The sequence below is a fragment of the Dipodomys spectabilis genome, unplaced genomic scaffold, assembly GCF_019054845.1.
Source record: "Dipodomys spectabilis isolate Male_0828 unplaced genomic scaffold, ASM1905484v1 ptg000043l, whole genome shotgun sequence".
NCBI classification, from domain to species: Eukaryota; Metazoa; Chordata; class Mammalia; order Rodentia; family Heteromyidae; genus Dipodomys; species Dipodomys spectabilis.
In genome coordinates this window covers 35,551,393-35,565,839 of record NW_024870720.1, presented here as the reverse complement: position 1 = coordinate 35,565,839, position 14,447 = coordinate 35,551,393, and the positions used below count along the sequence as shown (strand labels likewise).

Here is a 14,447-nt window from a genome sequence, read left to right as displayed (position 1 = left end):
CTTGAGTTCAAGCCCCAGTACTAGCACGAGTGCTCATGAGTACACATGCATGCACAAATGCACACATGTAAGAGAAAGATTCCTCTTTTCTCCATTTTGGGGAGAGTCATAAACCTGCTTCTTTGTAGTTTTGTGTTCATATTTCCAGAAGAATTTTAAAGTTATGTTGTCATTTAGTAATTTTGGCTCTTAAGGAAACTGAACTGATAGATTTATTTTTTATTTTTTTGCCAGTGCTGGGGCTTGAATTCAGGGCCTGGGCACTGTCCCTGAGTTTCTTTTGCTCAAAGCTAGTACTCCACCATTTGAGCCACAGCACCACTTCTGGCTTGTCCCGACCCGCAGGACTTCAACCAGGGCAGTGAACCTAAGCGAGAAGGAATGAAGGGACAAGAGACACGAAGAAGGACAGCAAGACAAGGATTCTGATCAAGCTGCCAAATTTTATTTTTCACACAGGGATATTTATATGCTTAGAATAAGGAAGCTTTTTCATTGGGCGTAGCAGCTGCAGGATGCTTGCTTAGGGCAATGTGAAAAGGTGGTCGATAGCAGCTACCTGGTCTTTGTTTGGGGCAGGATGCAAAGACCAAATTCTGTAAATAGCCTTGAGAGATGTTCCAGCGAGATAGTCAAGCTTATCATGCAGAGAGACTCCCTGCAGGGCTCTCAACACTGGCTTTTTCTGTTTATGTGGTACTGAGGAAGTGAACCCAGGGCTTCAAGCATGTTAGGCAAATACTCTACTACCACTAAGCCACTTTTCCAGCAAATTGATACGATTTCTTGGAAGTAGTCCTGTTCTTCAGTCTAGGAACATGATATATTTTCTCTTCATTATGTGTCCTTTTATGACTTTCAGCAATAATTTTATTGTCACAGATTTCAATACAAAATTCTGTCAAAGGGCTGGGAAGGTGGCTCAGTGGTAGAGCGCTTGCCTTGCATGCCTGAGGCCCTGGGTTCGATTCCTCAGCACCACATAAGCAAAAAGAAAAAAGTCGAAACTGGCACTGTGGCTCAAGTGGTAGAGCTCTAGCCTTGAGCTGAAGAGCTGAGGGACAGCGCCCAGGCCCAGAGTTCAGGCCCCATGACCAGACCCAAAAAAAAAAAAAAAAAAAAAATTCTATCAAAATAGCCTGTCCCTGGCATTCACAGACAAATGGACCAGCAGTGAACCTGCACAAATATGAGCAACTGCTTTTTAAATATCTCTATATCTATATAAACATAGATATACAGATATATAGTAAAGGTGATACGCAGAGGGGTTACAGTTACATAAGTCAGCTAATGAGTACATTTCTTTTTTTTTTTGGTCCGGTCATGGGGCCTGAACTCTGGGCCTGGGCGCTGTCCCTCAGCTCTTCAGCTCAAGGCTAGCACTCTACCACTTGAGCCACAGCGCCACTTCCGGCTTTTTTCTTTTTGCTTATGTGGTGCTGAGGAATTGAACCCAGGGCCTCTGGCATGCAAGGCAAGCGCTCTACCACTGAGCCACCTTCCCAGCCCGAGTACATTTCTTTTTGAACTGTGTCACCTCCTCCCTCATCTTCTCCCAGTTTTCCCCTCACCCCACAAAGTGTATAGTTTATTCCCAACATAGTGTCCAGTGACTATCACTGCTGAATTAGTTCACCCCTTGTCCCACTATTTCTGTCTTTCCCTTCTGCTCCCCAAATCATATAAACGTAATATACAAGACAAAGTGTACGTAAATCAAAAACAGGGACAAAAGGGAATAAGCCAAAGCAGGGAGCAGGGCGGGGAGAACCACAAACAGTACAATAAAAAACTCATTTCCATTTCTTGGAGGTCATCTCTAAACACTCATTTTATGAGTCCTTGTGATCTCCTCCTTTATTCTCACTGTGTGAATATTTACAGTACAGTTTAATTATGTCCAAGTGCAAATATTTGTCTTTTACTGTCCACTTGGTTTACTTGTAGATTTATAGGCGCACTCTAATTATTACAAATGAGGGAAACCATGCAGCCTATGTTTCTCTGGGTCTGGCTTATTTTACTTAATATAATTTTTCTAGGTCTTTCCATTTCTTTATAAATAGGGCAATGCCATTCTTTCTGATGGAAGCATAGAATTCCATTGTGTATATACACCACAGTTTCTTGATACATTCATCCACTGATGGGCATCTGGGATGATTTTCTATCTTATAGTAAACAATACTGCAACTAACATGGTTGTGCTGGTGGCTTTAGTGTGGCCTGGTTGTTGTCATTTGGGTAAATGCCCAAGAGTGAGATTGCTGGGTCATAGGGAAACTCTATATTTAGGTTTTTTGTTGTTGTTGTTGTCAGTTTTGGGGCTTGAACTGTGCTTGGGCACTGTCCCTCAGCTCTTCAGCTCAAGGGGAGTGCTCTACCACTTGAGCCACAGCTTGAGCCAGGCTGGCTCTGAACTATGCTCCTCAGATCTTAGGCTCATAAGTAGCTATGATGACAGGCGTGAGCCACTGGCACCCAGCCTATGTTTAGTGTTTTAAGGAACCTCCATACTGTTTTCCAGAGTGGCTGAACAAGTTTACATTCCCACCAACAGTGTAGTAGTGAGCAACTGCTCGCTGACAAAGGAATTTAGAAATAAGAACCAGCAAAGTCCAGCATTACTAAGGTACATTCATATATAAAAGAGGAAACTTTTCCAAGAGAAAGTGCAATACCAGAGGAGCTCTCTTGGCAGGACCTGTCTTTGAACTCAGAGCCTGGCGATCACTAGGCTTCCTTGCTCACAGCTAGTGCTCTACCACTTAAGTCATACTTCTGGCCTTGCTTTTTGTTACTTATTTTGGAGACAAAATCTAGTGGACTTTTCTGCCCAGGCTGATTTCAAACCATGATCCTGTGTATCTCAGCCTCCTGTATAGCTAGGATTACAGATGTGAACCACTAGCACCCAGCCCCATATGAACACAGGTATATGCCACCAACAAAGATTTGAAGTAACTATAACAGTTATAAAATAGAGCTCAGTAAGCACAGAATGGCAATCTAGTAGCTTCTGCTCAAGCAGAAGGGGAAAAAATGCAAATACTTCTATTGGTAGAGTTTGTTTCCAGTGAATCACTAAGTCTTTTTTTTTTTTGGATCCGGTCGTGGGGCCTGAACTCTGGGCTTGGGCGCTGTCCCTCAGCTCTTCAGCTCAAGGCTAGTGCTCTACCACTTGAGCCACAGCGTCACTTCCAGCTTTTTTCTTATGTGGTGTGAGGAATCGAACCCAGGGCCTCAGGCATGCAAGGCAAGCGCTCTACCATTGAGCCAACTTCCCAGCCCTGAACCACTAAGTCTAAGTCTTTATCCTAAGTAACAGCTATCTGAATATGCAGGTATGCAAGCAGCAACTAAGTGTATGTGAGAAGCATTTGAAGGAATTTTCAGATTGTTGAAGTCAAAAGTTAAAAGTGACATATTGTTATTCAGATTTATAGACCTCTCCTTTGTGATCACAGAAAATTTCCTTGTCTGGGCATGGTAGCTCCCAGCTACTCAGGAAACGGAGATCTGAGGATTGTGGTTAGAAGGTAGCCTGGGCAGGAAAGTCCCTGAGACAGTTATTTCTGATTAACTACCAAAAAGCCAGATGAAGAGTTGTGGCAGAGTGCTAGCTTTAAAAAACTAAGTGACAGAACTCAAGACCCTGAATTCAAGCCCTAGCACTAGCACAAAAACAAATATTTGTTTACTAAGCAGTGATTCAGAAAAATAACCCAAAGAATAGCTATATATTAATCACAATCTACACGTACACTTGTCACGGTCTATCACTGGTCAAAGGAAAACAAGAACACAATCTTTGATGCACAGCCTAAATCTCCAACCCTGGTGGTGGTCTTTGCAGGTTCAGGCATGTTTCTGACTTATCCCCTAGGCTGTTCTGTAACTTGTGCCTGCAAGTACTTATCCCACACCACTTCTTATGGAAGATGATGAGGACATGACTAAACTTTTCCTTGAGCTAAGGGATTCAAGGGAATTAGTGGATTCACAATGCAAATTAGCAAAGGTGGTGAAATAAAAAAGATACTTGTTTAATTCCTGTAATACCTTGCCAGAAGGTGTGACATAGGATAAGCTGTAAATAACTTCAAGGAACACTTTTCTTCATGTAGAAACTTTTTCCTAAAAACATAATGAAGCTGGGTGTCAGTGGCTCACACATTGTAATCCTAGCTACTCAGGAAACTGAGATCTGAGAATCACAGTTCAAAGTTAGCCTGGCAGGAAAGTCTATGAGACTTTATCTCCAGTTAACCACCACAAAAACTAAATGGTGCTGTAGCTCAAGTGGTAGAGGGCTAGCTTTGAACACAAAAGCTCAAGGACAATACCCAAGCCCTGAGATCAAGCTCTATGAATGACAACAGCAACAAAAACCCCATAATGAATGCCAGAATTCCAGGACAGTTTCTCAATTCTCTTTTTTTCTGGTTTTCCAGAGTTTCAATTCTATTTTCTATTCTAAGCACATTATTTAATATTGGACCTTATTAGTTTTTAAAAACAAATTCAGGGGAAAAAAGATAATGTAAACTGAATTTGTTTTGTTTTGTTTGATGCTGGCTCTGGGTCTTGAACTCAGAGCCTTGTGCTCTCACTTGGCTTTTTTTGTTCAAGCATTAGGTTTTTTTGCTCTATCTCTTGAGCCATACCCTCACCTTCTTAAAGTTTGTTAATGTGTACTTTTATCTTTTTTTTATTATTTTTATGGCCTTAGTGCCCTCATATCAACTATAATTTAATCAACACATCAGCCAAAGAAAAGTTGTCTCTCTCTCTCTTACACACAAATGTACACACACAGTAGCCCATTGTAAAGGTTAAGTAAGAAAGTAAGACCATTAAAGAGTTTCTGAATAAGATAAATTGAAATCCCAGGCATATGTGGTTCAGCTTTTTACAGCCTTCATAAAATTGTGCATACACCTCAGTTTTCAAGGATGAGTCAAACATTTCTCATGTATACAGTACTCAGCATTTTCCTCCATCATTCCACAGGCAACAGGACAAGTTCACACATCTGACTCTGACTAATAACGCTGACAACACTTTTCAACTCCCATCTCCATGCCTACAACTTTGAAGATATCATTTAATTATCTCTTTAAAATGTGCAAAACAAAATAGCCCTTGAGATTCTCTACTAAGAGTTTCTCTTTCAAGTAAACTCATGAGATGATACTTTTTGTTTGTGCTGGTCCTGGGGGCTTGGACTCAGGGCCTGGGTGCTGTCCTTGTACTTTTTTGCTCAAGGCTAGCCCTCTATCACTTTAGCCACAGCTCCACTTTTCTGGCTTTTAAATGGTAGTTAATTGGAGTAAGAGACTATGGACCTCCCTTCTCCCTGTCCTGGCTGGCTTCAAACCATACAGATGTCAGCTTCATGAGTACCTAGGAGCCTTGCTGAGATGACACTCTTTTAACAGCCACAAAGTATTTATGAATATGGAGACCAGACAGAGGCTTCTGAGAAGTCATGCCAAGAAGACGCCCAGTTCAACATGTTCAGAACCTGCATTTAATGAAATTCTTTTTGCATAATTACCATAAATATCCACAGACCTAACATTCTTATTTGTGTAGTTTCTGAAATACTGGTTTTGATACATTCATGTGCAAAAAAATAATAATAGATTACAAATAGTTAAGGCTGGGGATGGTGGTGCGCTTCTGTAATCTAAGCACTAAGTCAAAAGGATCCTAAATTCCAGGCCAACCCAGGGTACAATCCAAGACCAAAGAATAGCTAGAGGACCAGCTCATGTGGTAGAGAATAGAGTTCAAACCCCAGTAGAGCAAACCAAACAGTAGTAATTAACATTTAACTAAATGCTTAACTATTTATTTATGTTGGAGACAACTACTATGTTGCCCAGGCTGGCTTCCAACTCACAGTCCTCCTATCTCAGCTTTCGGAGTAGCTTACACAAGTGAGAGACTGCTTCAGCAGGGTGCCAGTGGCTCACAACTGTAATCTTAGCTACTCAGGAGGTTGGGATCTGAGGATTGCTATTCGACAGCCCAAGTAGTAGAGTGCTCTTGAGCACAAAAAATGGCTCTGGGACATTGCCCAGGCCAAGTTCAAAGCCCAGGCCAAAGGGGGGGTGAGGGGGGAAGATTCCTTTAATCGTTTTCTCAGAGCACATAATCTAGTGTCAAACTCAAGTAATTGATTTAGGTCACTAGGACATTTTTTTCCCTCAGATTTCAGAATAACTGCCACAAGGATTACAAGAAGTGGCTCAGTCTCTAACAGAAAACATAAGGGAGAAAAAGGCTGGGGAAGAAGATCATGCTGTTATAAAAATGATTTGTATGAGGCATCAATTGAGAATGGCCCATAGTTAAAGTTACATCCCTACTTCTGCTGTCTCCAGATACTGCTGGTCTCCTGAGAAGACAGCAAAACATCAGAGTGAGTAGGCTGCTAACTGTAAATCACAAAAATCAGGAATCTTTATGCTTCTGTTAACAGTTGTTCTATTGCAACAATCAAGTCAATAGATAATAGTTGCTCTATTGCAACAATAAAAAGTTAATCCATTAATAGCATATGAGTGATCCTAAAATTTTCCAGACTTTTCCCAAGTTTGTGATTACAAATTTGGGGATAAAAGGTCTGGGATTTCTTCAGAACTCTCACTAAGGTGACAAGATACAGTGATTCTTCTGTAAAATTTTAAAGTAGTTGACATATCTGGATTTTGAAAAGTGTATATGGACTTTATGCTATAACTTACATACAGAAATTTATTCACAGATCTTGTTAGTTTTTGGGGGTTTTTTTGCCAGTCCTGGGGCTTGAACTCAGGGCCTGGGTGCTGTCCCTGTTCTTTTGCTCAAGGCTGGTACTCTACCACTTGAGCCTCAGCGCCACTTCCAGCCTTTTCTGTTTATGTGGTACTGAGGAATCAAACCCAGGGCTTCATGCATGCTAGGCAAGCATTCTACAACTAAACTACATTTCCAGCTCTACTCACAGATTTTTTTTTTTAAACTAAATTTAAAACTCAGGCTGCCTAGTTGCTTGGTGAATGAATTTTTCCCCTACATCTCTTGACCTCTACAGAAGCATCTGTAGATAACACTTTATCTATCTTTATTCAGATAGGCAAACAGAAAACAACAAAAACAAAACAAAATGCCTGCTGCACGACAAAGCTGTAAGCCTGTGAATTAGGTCTGCACAAGTGTTCATTAACCAGAGGCATGCTTAGGATAAAAGCGTCAAGCTTGTATGACTTTCTAAGGAAAATAAACGTAATCTAGAGGTGGCCTATGGGTCCAGAAATCAGTGCTGTGGACCAGAGCACAGATGAGGAAAATGAAGTGTGCAGTTCGGCTCCTAGCAGGGGTGGGAAGTCGAAGAGCAATCTTTCTAGTGCAACGTCCTAGGCTATTTTGAGAGCTTAGAACTCAAAAGGCACAGAATCGAGGCTGTCATCTTGGCTGGGGGAGCAACAGGGAGCCCATCTGCCAGGCGATGGACGCCCGCATCACCCCCACCTCGCTCCTGCTGACCTGGCCCCGTCAGTCTTTTCCTTTCAATCACTTCCATTTCTTCCTACCCATCTGCGTGTAACCAGAGCAAGGACGGAGGTGGGAGAAAAGATGGTGCCTGGGGAAGCACGGACGCCACCCTGCGCGCTCCGCAGCCTCGCCACTTCCTCCTCCCCGTTCCACAGGTCCTGGAGCCCACAACGCCTCTCCCAGACCGCGGGCCTCCAAGACAAAGTCCGCAGTCATTAAACAGAATTCGTTTCCAATTGCACCCAAACGCAAACGACTTCTCCGCTCCCTTCCGCCCCTCACCTTTACGAAAGCAATCGGGGTTGTGGTACCTTCGATATCTAGAAGGATCGCAGTGACTTCGGCAGGCACCGAAAGCACGACCATTTCCCTACCGGATGCTACCACGGGAATCGGCCTGCGGGTCGGGAGGGCGAAGGACGGCGCCAGCAGCGCCTCAGAACCTTCCTGGCCTTCAGAAAAGCCCCGCAAACAATACTGAAGCTGGCGGCAGCGAGGGAACCCGGGCGCTCAGGACACAGCACCTCCACGGACGTGCAAGCGGAAAGCCGGCCGCCCAAGGTTCTGCACCGGGAGCAGCGAGGAGCCGCAGGCCCGAACCACGTGGGCAGCGGGTGGGCGGGGCTCTCCGGTTCCGAGGGGGCGGGGCGGGGCAGCCCGGGGCCTCACTGCCGATTGGCCGCCGGTAGGACCCGTACGCGATCCGTCCACTGGGATCTCGCGTGGGCGGGAACAAAGAAGCGAACGCGGGAGCCGCGTGCGCGTGCCTTGCGCAGTCTGGGTGCAGCCAGCGGGAGAGCCGGCCCCCCCCACCCCCCCAGCACGTGCAGACGGGAGCAGCCACCCGAGTGGCGCGCCGGGGACGTGAGTGCCCCTCCCCCGCCCTACGCCTAGACTTTTGAATCTTACAGTAAGCTGACCCCGCCCCCGCCCTCCACCGTGCGGGGCCGGGCTCGCGGCCGCACTCCCTGAGGCGGCGGCGGCGGCCGCGGCGGCGGAAGAGGCGCCCCCGCCCGGAGGGGCCGCCGCGCGCCCGCTTCCTGTGCGGCTGGTTTCTGTTCGCGGGAAACAAACACGCGTGCGCGCGGCGCACGGCCGCGCTCGCCGTCCCGGCCGCTCGCGCCTAGCGCGGTCCTTTTCCTGGAGCAGCCGGCCACGGTGCTAAGCCGACAGCAGCAGCTCCGCCCTGGGGCAGACCGAGGGCGCAAAAGAGCAGGGGGGTGAACGGTAGAGGAGTGGGTCGGATCGGACGCCAGAGACAAAGGCGATTTCCAGGCAAGAGGGACTGTGGTCCTGCCACGGCGCTGCTCGGGATTTCCAGCCCTCCCCGGGGGTTTTCGCCTCCGGTTCTTCCGTCCCAACCCCGCCATCCCTCAACTTCCCCCCCACTCCCCCCCGCGCGACCTCGCTCCTCACCGGGAGGGCCACGATGGAGGTCCCGCCCCGGCTTTCCCATGTGCCGCCGCCGCCATTGTTCCCCTCAGCTCCCGCTCCCTTCGCCTCCCGCAGCCTCTCCCATTGGCGGCCGCGGGCGCCCCGGCAGCTGGCCCCGCTCCTCCCTTCGCTCGCTTCCAGTTCCGCCCGGCAGGGGGCGCGGCGGACCCCGCGCCACGTCACCGCCCAGCCGCCCTCCCGATTGGCGGGCGGGGCGGCTATAAAGGGAGGGCGCAGGCGGCGCCCGGATCTCTTCCGCCGCCATTTTAAATCTAGCTCCATACAACGCTCCGCCGCCGCCGCCAGCCGGACTACGCGCCACCACCCTCCGACCGACCATTCCGCCACCATGGAGGACATGAACGAGTACAGCAACATAGAGGAGTTCGCAGAGGGATCCAAAATCAACGCGAGCAAGAATCAGCAGGATGACGGGTACCCCACGCTTTCCCCCCACCCCCCCAGCTCCTCTCCCTGCCCTGCCCTCCCAAAGCGCACCGCGCGCGCCCTGGTCTCTTCGGGAGCCGCGTGCTGCACCCATTCTCTTCCCGAGTCCACCTTCCGCGTGCCCGCCAGGCTCCACGAAGCTTGGAGGGGAGAGGAAAGGGGAGACGAAGGGGGTGACTCGAGAGCCCCGCGGAGGGTGGGGGAAGGGCGCGGCGGGGTTGGCGGAGGACGGCGGTGTCGCGGTCCCGAGTGCGCAGGCGCCGCGGGGGGGAGGGGCCGCCGCGCCGCTCTCCGCAGCCGCCGCCGCTGCCTCATTGTGTCTTCTGCTCTGCTCCGACGGCTTGCTCGGAGAGTTGGGCAAACTTCGGCCTGGGCACCCGGAGGTACGACTTGGTACCTTGGAGAGCATTACCTAGAACGTTGGCTTTGACAGCTGAGGATCAGAGCGGACCTGAGTCGCGAGGAGTCATTGTAGAAAAGTTGAACTCCCCCCTCCCCCCCCAAAGGAGTCTGGGTAGAACCGTCGCGTGTGATTCTAAGGGCTTTTTAAAACTGTACCTGATGGCAGCCTTGGGAAAGCACTTTGTCGGTTTGAATAAGTAACCTCGAGGTGGTGGAGCTTTGAGATTTGTGATCTGTTTGTATAGTGATAGGTTAAGAGGTTAGATTGAATGTGTAAATTACTCCCTGCTTATTTCAGGGCTGAAGTCTTTTTTTTTTTTTAAAGCTAATGTTAAACTTTTTTAAAAAGCAATTTTTTATCCCTAGTAAAATGTTTATTGGAGGCTTGAGCTGGGATACGAGCAAGAAAGATCTGACAGAGTATTTGTCTCGATTTGGGGAAGTTGTAGACTGCACAATCAAAACAGATCCAGTCACTGGAAGATCAAGAGGATTTGGGTTTGTGCTTTTCAAAGATGCTGCTAGTGTTGATAAGGTAGGAGTGAGTTTTGCGTTGTGCTTCCTTTTTTGTTTCTTGCATATTCTGGGTTTTGTATGTGTCTGCCACCGTAAAATAAATTTGTCTTCTAGGTTTTGGAACTGAAAGAACACAAACTGGATGGCAAATTGATAGATCCTAAAAGGGCCAAAGCTTTGAAAGGCAAAGAACCCCCTAAAAAGGTTTTTGTGGGTGGATTGAGCCCAGATACTTCTGAAGAACAAATTAAAGAATATTTTGGAGCTTTTGGAGAGGTGGGCTGTTTGCTGTGCTTATAAAAAGTTTTCACCCCTGGTCCAATTTCTATTAGAGTTAATAGTTTCACGTGGTAGGATTCATTACTGTCTGGGTGTTTTTCGAGTTACCCTATTCTAAATTTCTCTAATATAATGGTAATTCATAATTAGTGTCTGGACTTAAAGAACTGGTGGAATCTCTTGTAACATGATACTCTAGATACTTAAGTTGTTATGGCTTGGTCATAAAGCTCAGAAATCATTAGAATAACATTGAGGCTTGACAGGTCACGTAGCATTCTAAGACAGGGAGATAACTTTTTGCCACTATTGAATGATCTTGACTATGCATCTTGATTTCAGATTGAAAATATTGAACTTCCCATGGATACAAAAACAAATGAGAGAAGAGGGTTTTGCTTTATCACATATACAGATGAGGAGCCAGTAAAGAAATTGTTAGAAAGCAGATATCATCAAATTGGTTCTGGGAAGGTAAAGCAGTTTAATTACATGAAATGAAAAATTTGAGGGTTTTCTCTATTTGAGAAGGGAAAAATAGTCTTAGAATGTTAGTGAAAAATTCTGTTTGTGTTTATTTGTAGTGTGAGATCAAAGTTGCCCAGCCCAAGGAAGTGTATAGGCAGCAACAGCAACAACAAAAAGGAGGAAGAGGTGCTGCAGCTGGAGGAAGAGGTGGTACTAGGGGTCGTGGCCGAGGTGAGATTTGATTCTTAGGAAATAACCAGTTTAAGCTTTGTTGAAATTAAAGCTATCACAACATGGCAAAAAATGCTACCTTGTTGGGGGTGGGAATGAGCTTACTTAGTTTCACACCTACTGAGATTAGGCACTTTGATAATGACACCACAAACACCACTGCAAGAAGCAACATGGCATGATAGATTTCCTTTGGAGTCCTTGTTTTAAGTAGAAGGGCCTACCCATTTTCATCTTTAATGGTGGTAGGATTAACTGAAACCAAAACAACTGGTAGCTACCCTGCAGTATAAATAACCCATTCCTGCCTTTTAACTTTTGCAGAATAAAGGACAAGAATGTTTTGGGGTTTTTTGTTAGGCTTGGGGGTCAGAAGTTATTGCCTAACAATCATTGTGCATTGTTTCAGGTCAGGGCCAAAACTGGAACCAAGGATTTAATAACTATTATGATCAAGGATATGGAAATTACAATAGTGCCTATGGTGGTGATCAAAACTATAGTGGCTATGGCGGATATGATTATACTGGGTATAACTATGGGAACTATGGATATGGACAGGGATATGCAGACTACAGTGGTAAGAATATTTATCTTAACTTCATAAACCAGTGGTATTAAATGTTAAAAGTAGATTGCCATTTTGAAATTATGTGGCCTTAATTTAAATTATTAAGCATTTCAAATGTATTGCAGTTAAGATGATTATACTAACAATATAATTTATTGTTTCTGACTAGTTCATATGGCTATTGCATGCAGAGTTTTACATATTTGATAGTTTAAGTGTGTGGAACTGCCTTAATAGGAAATTTTCTGAAAAAGTTTTATTTTTCTTTCTAAAAAGGTCAACAGAGCACTTATGGCAAGGCATCTCGAGGTGGTGGCAATCACCAAAATAATTACCAGCCATACTAAGGAGAACGTTAGAGAAAGCAGGTGTGTATAAGAGTACAAGAAATCAGTGGAAGTGTCTTACTTTAAAGATCAATAGACAAATGAAATAAGTAAAAACAATGTAATGTAGCCTGTTTTTACTAAATTGTTAATTTTGTTAATTGCTTTATGAGTCTGTTTTGCCTAAAGTGTCTATAGATCTTTAACTTTTAAAGTCTTACCTCACCTTTTTTAGTATTACAGAAAAACTTAAAAGTTTTTCTGTTTTGTGTACCACAAGGTCTAGAGGAATAATTAAAACTTTTTTAAAACTATTAACAGGTAAAGTACTGAAATGGGTACAACTTAAGGAAAACAAGAATGTTATCTTCTAACTCTGACATTATACCTTGTTTGTACCCGCCAGCGGGAACTTCATTGCAGGCCGTGTGTCACCCTGACCACGTCTATCTCTGGGGGTCGCACGTTGCGGGCAGAGCGCAAGGCATACACCAGAAAACGCTGTCCTGTGGTATGGTCTCTTCCAACTTCATGTACCAGCGTAAAGATTAAAGTGGAAAACTTCAGACTTTGGCTTCTTTTTTAAAAAAAAAAAAAAGATCTTTTTGGAGATTTAAGTGTCATAAACTTAACTTAAATGGTTTTTTACAGGAGTTAAAGTACATAAATGCCTTTTTACAGCTTAATCATTTTGGTCTTCTGTTTAGTGTTGTATTTCAATTGTGGAGCCTCATTTTAAGTGTTCATTCTTTAAGATTTAATGCTTGCTTTTTCTTTTTATAGCTAATAGTGAAATCTACAAAACAAGAACTTGTAAATCTGGGATATAAGTTAAAGATCACATGCAAAGAAAATTAATTTTTTTGTAATACAGTAAACCTATCCAAAATCAATTATTGTTTTAGCATTTTATTTACTTGGTTTACTAGAGATACTTCTAGTAGGCCTTCATCTGTTCAACCTGTGAATATGGGACAGTAGCATTCCCAGATTCTTTTCTGAGTAGTTTTGAATTTGACATCATTTGGAAACTCCAAGTGAGTTTCTCAGCTTTCCGAAATGGATTTTGCTAATGAAAATGCACGTGATCTTTAATTATTGAAGAAAACTATAAAGTGAGGACTTAAAACAATTCATGAAAATGGACCTTTGAAAGCTTGTCAGAATTGCACAAATCTAATTGGTACTTTGTTTTTATTTTTAGGAGATGCTAAAGAAAATCTCACCTTACAGGACTACATTGAAGATTGGTCTTCTGTTGATCTGATAATTTTGTAAAGACTTTCTAGTGTATAAGACACAATTGTGTCCAACTGTATATAGCCGCCAGTTAGTTTTCTTTGTTTTTAGTTTGTCTTTTGCTATGTGTTATGACTCGATGTGGATTTGTTTATACAAACTTTTATTTGTACAATTTCATGTTAAACCTCAAATAAATGCTTCCTTATGTGATTGTTTCTGCGTCAGGTACTACATAGCACTAAAAAATAATTTTAAAGAAGCAATAATTAAGGCAGTTTATTTTGTAGGAAGTTGGCCCATAGGAAGGAACTGTGGTCCTTAACAAGTAGCCACAGTGTTGCTCAGATCCCAATTTTTTTAGGTATATTCTCCATACTCAGGCTTGAATTTTTTTCCCCCCCTGTTAACTAAGATTCAAATAATGTTCTTTTCCTCTCTGGTTATCTGGAGACTATCTTGAAAACTTAAGTCATATTATTGTGGTTAGAAGTTTTGCAGCAGACAGCACTCTTACCACTCAGCCACATTCCCAGCCCTGTTGTATTCTTTTAAGAATAGGACTTTGGGGCTGAGGATGTAGCTGAGTGCCTAGCAGTCCCTAAAAAAAATTTTTACCGACATAGCATGTTCATAGCTCTCTGGCACACCACATGTAACTTCCAGTAATTGCATTGGGTGATCAGTGGTCTGCTGGAAAAATTTGGTTAGTCAACACCATGACTAGTTCATTTAATTATGAAAGTAAGTCTCCAGATGGAAGTTGTAAAAAGCACTATAAAGCTGGTAGAGACAGATACATATGAACTTGTCCGTTATAGTTTGGTCAACAGATTGAGATTTGGGGTACTGGCAGAATGACATAGTTAAGTCACAGCCACCAGCAGATGAACAAAATGTTTCCAAGTTGGCATTTCAAGGAGCTTGTGTTGAGTTCTTAGGGAAAGTCAACACTAGTAACTTTCAGTGCATTTAGTGCATGAATT

The 14,447-nt window shown here is 44.2% G+C and overlaps 2 protein-coding genes across 4 annotated transcripts in view; one reads left to right on the top strand and one right to left on the bottom strand.

Moving 5' to 3' along the window:
* Enoph1 (enolase-phosphatase 1) overlaps positions 1 to 8,152 on the bottom strand; it is a 28,816-nt gene extending 20,664 nt beyond the window's left edge. The window contains exon 1 of the mRNA XM_042678498.1: positions 7,831 to 8,152. Coding sequence (XP_042534432.1) covers positions 7,831 to 7,914 — 84 coding nt within the window. The 5' untranslated portion in view covers positions 7,915 to 8,152. The remainder of the gene's footprint in view (positions 1 to 7,830) is intronic.
* Positions 8,153 to 8,964: 812 nt separating this feature from the next.
* Positions 8,965 to 13,674, top strand: Hnrnpdl (heterogeneous nuclear ribonucleoprotein D like). 3 transcript variants are annotated; one of them, XR_006147251.1, is made up of 9 exons: positions 8,965 to 9,417; positions 10,198 to 10,366; positions 10,462 to 10,623; positions 10,969 to 11,100; positions 11,211 to 11,325; positions 11,735 to 11,905; positions 12,173 to 12,264; positions 12,629 to 12,733; positions 13,427 to 13,674. XR_006147251.1 is itself a non-coding variant. In XM_042678496.1 (8 exons), exons 1-7 carry the CDS (start codon positions 8,978 to 8,980, stop codon positions 12,241 to 12,243), a joined length of 1,260 nt encoding a protein of 419 aa, XP_042534430.1. In that variant the 5' UTR covers positions 8,965 to 8,977; the 3' UTR covers positions 12,244 to 12,264; positions 13,427 to 13,674. The 3 variants fall into 3 exon arrangements, 2 of the variants coding, with proteins under 2 accessions (XP_042534430.1, XP_042534431.1); XM_042678496.1 differs by lacking the exon at positions 12,629 to 12,733; XM_042678497.1 differs by lacking the exons at positions 11,735 to 11,905; positions 12,629 to 12,733.
* Positions 13,675 to 14,447: the final 773 nt, after the last annotated feature.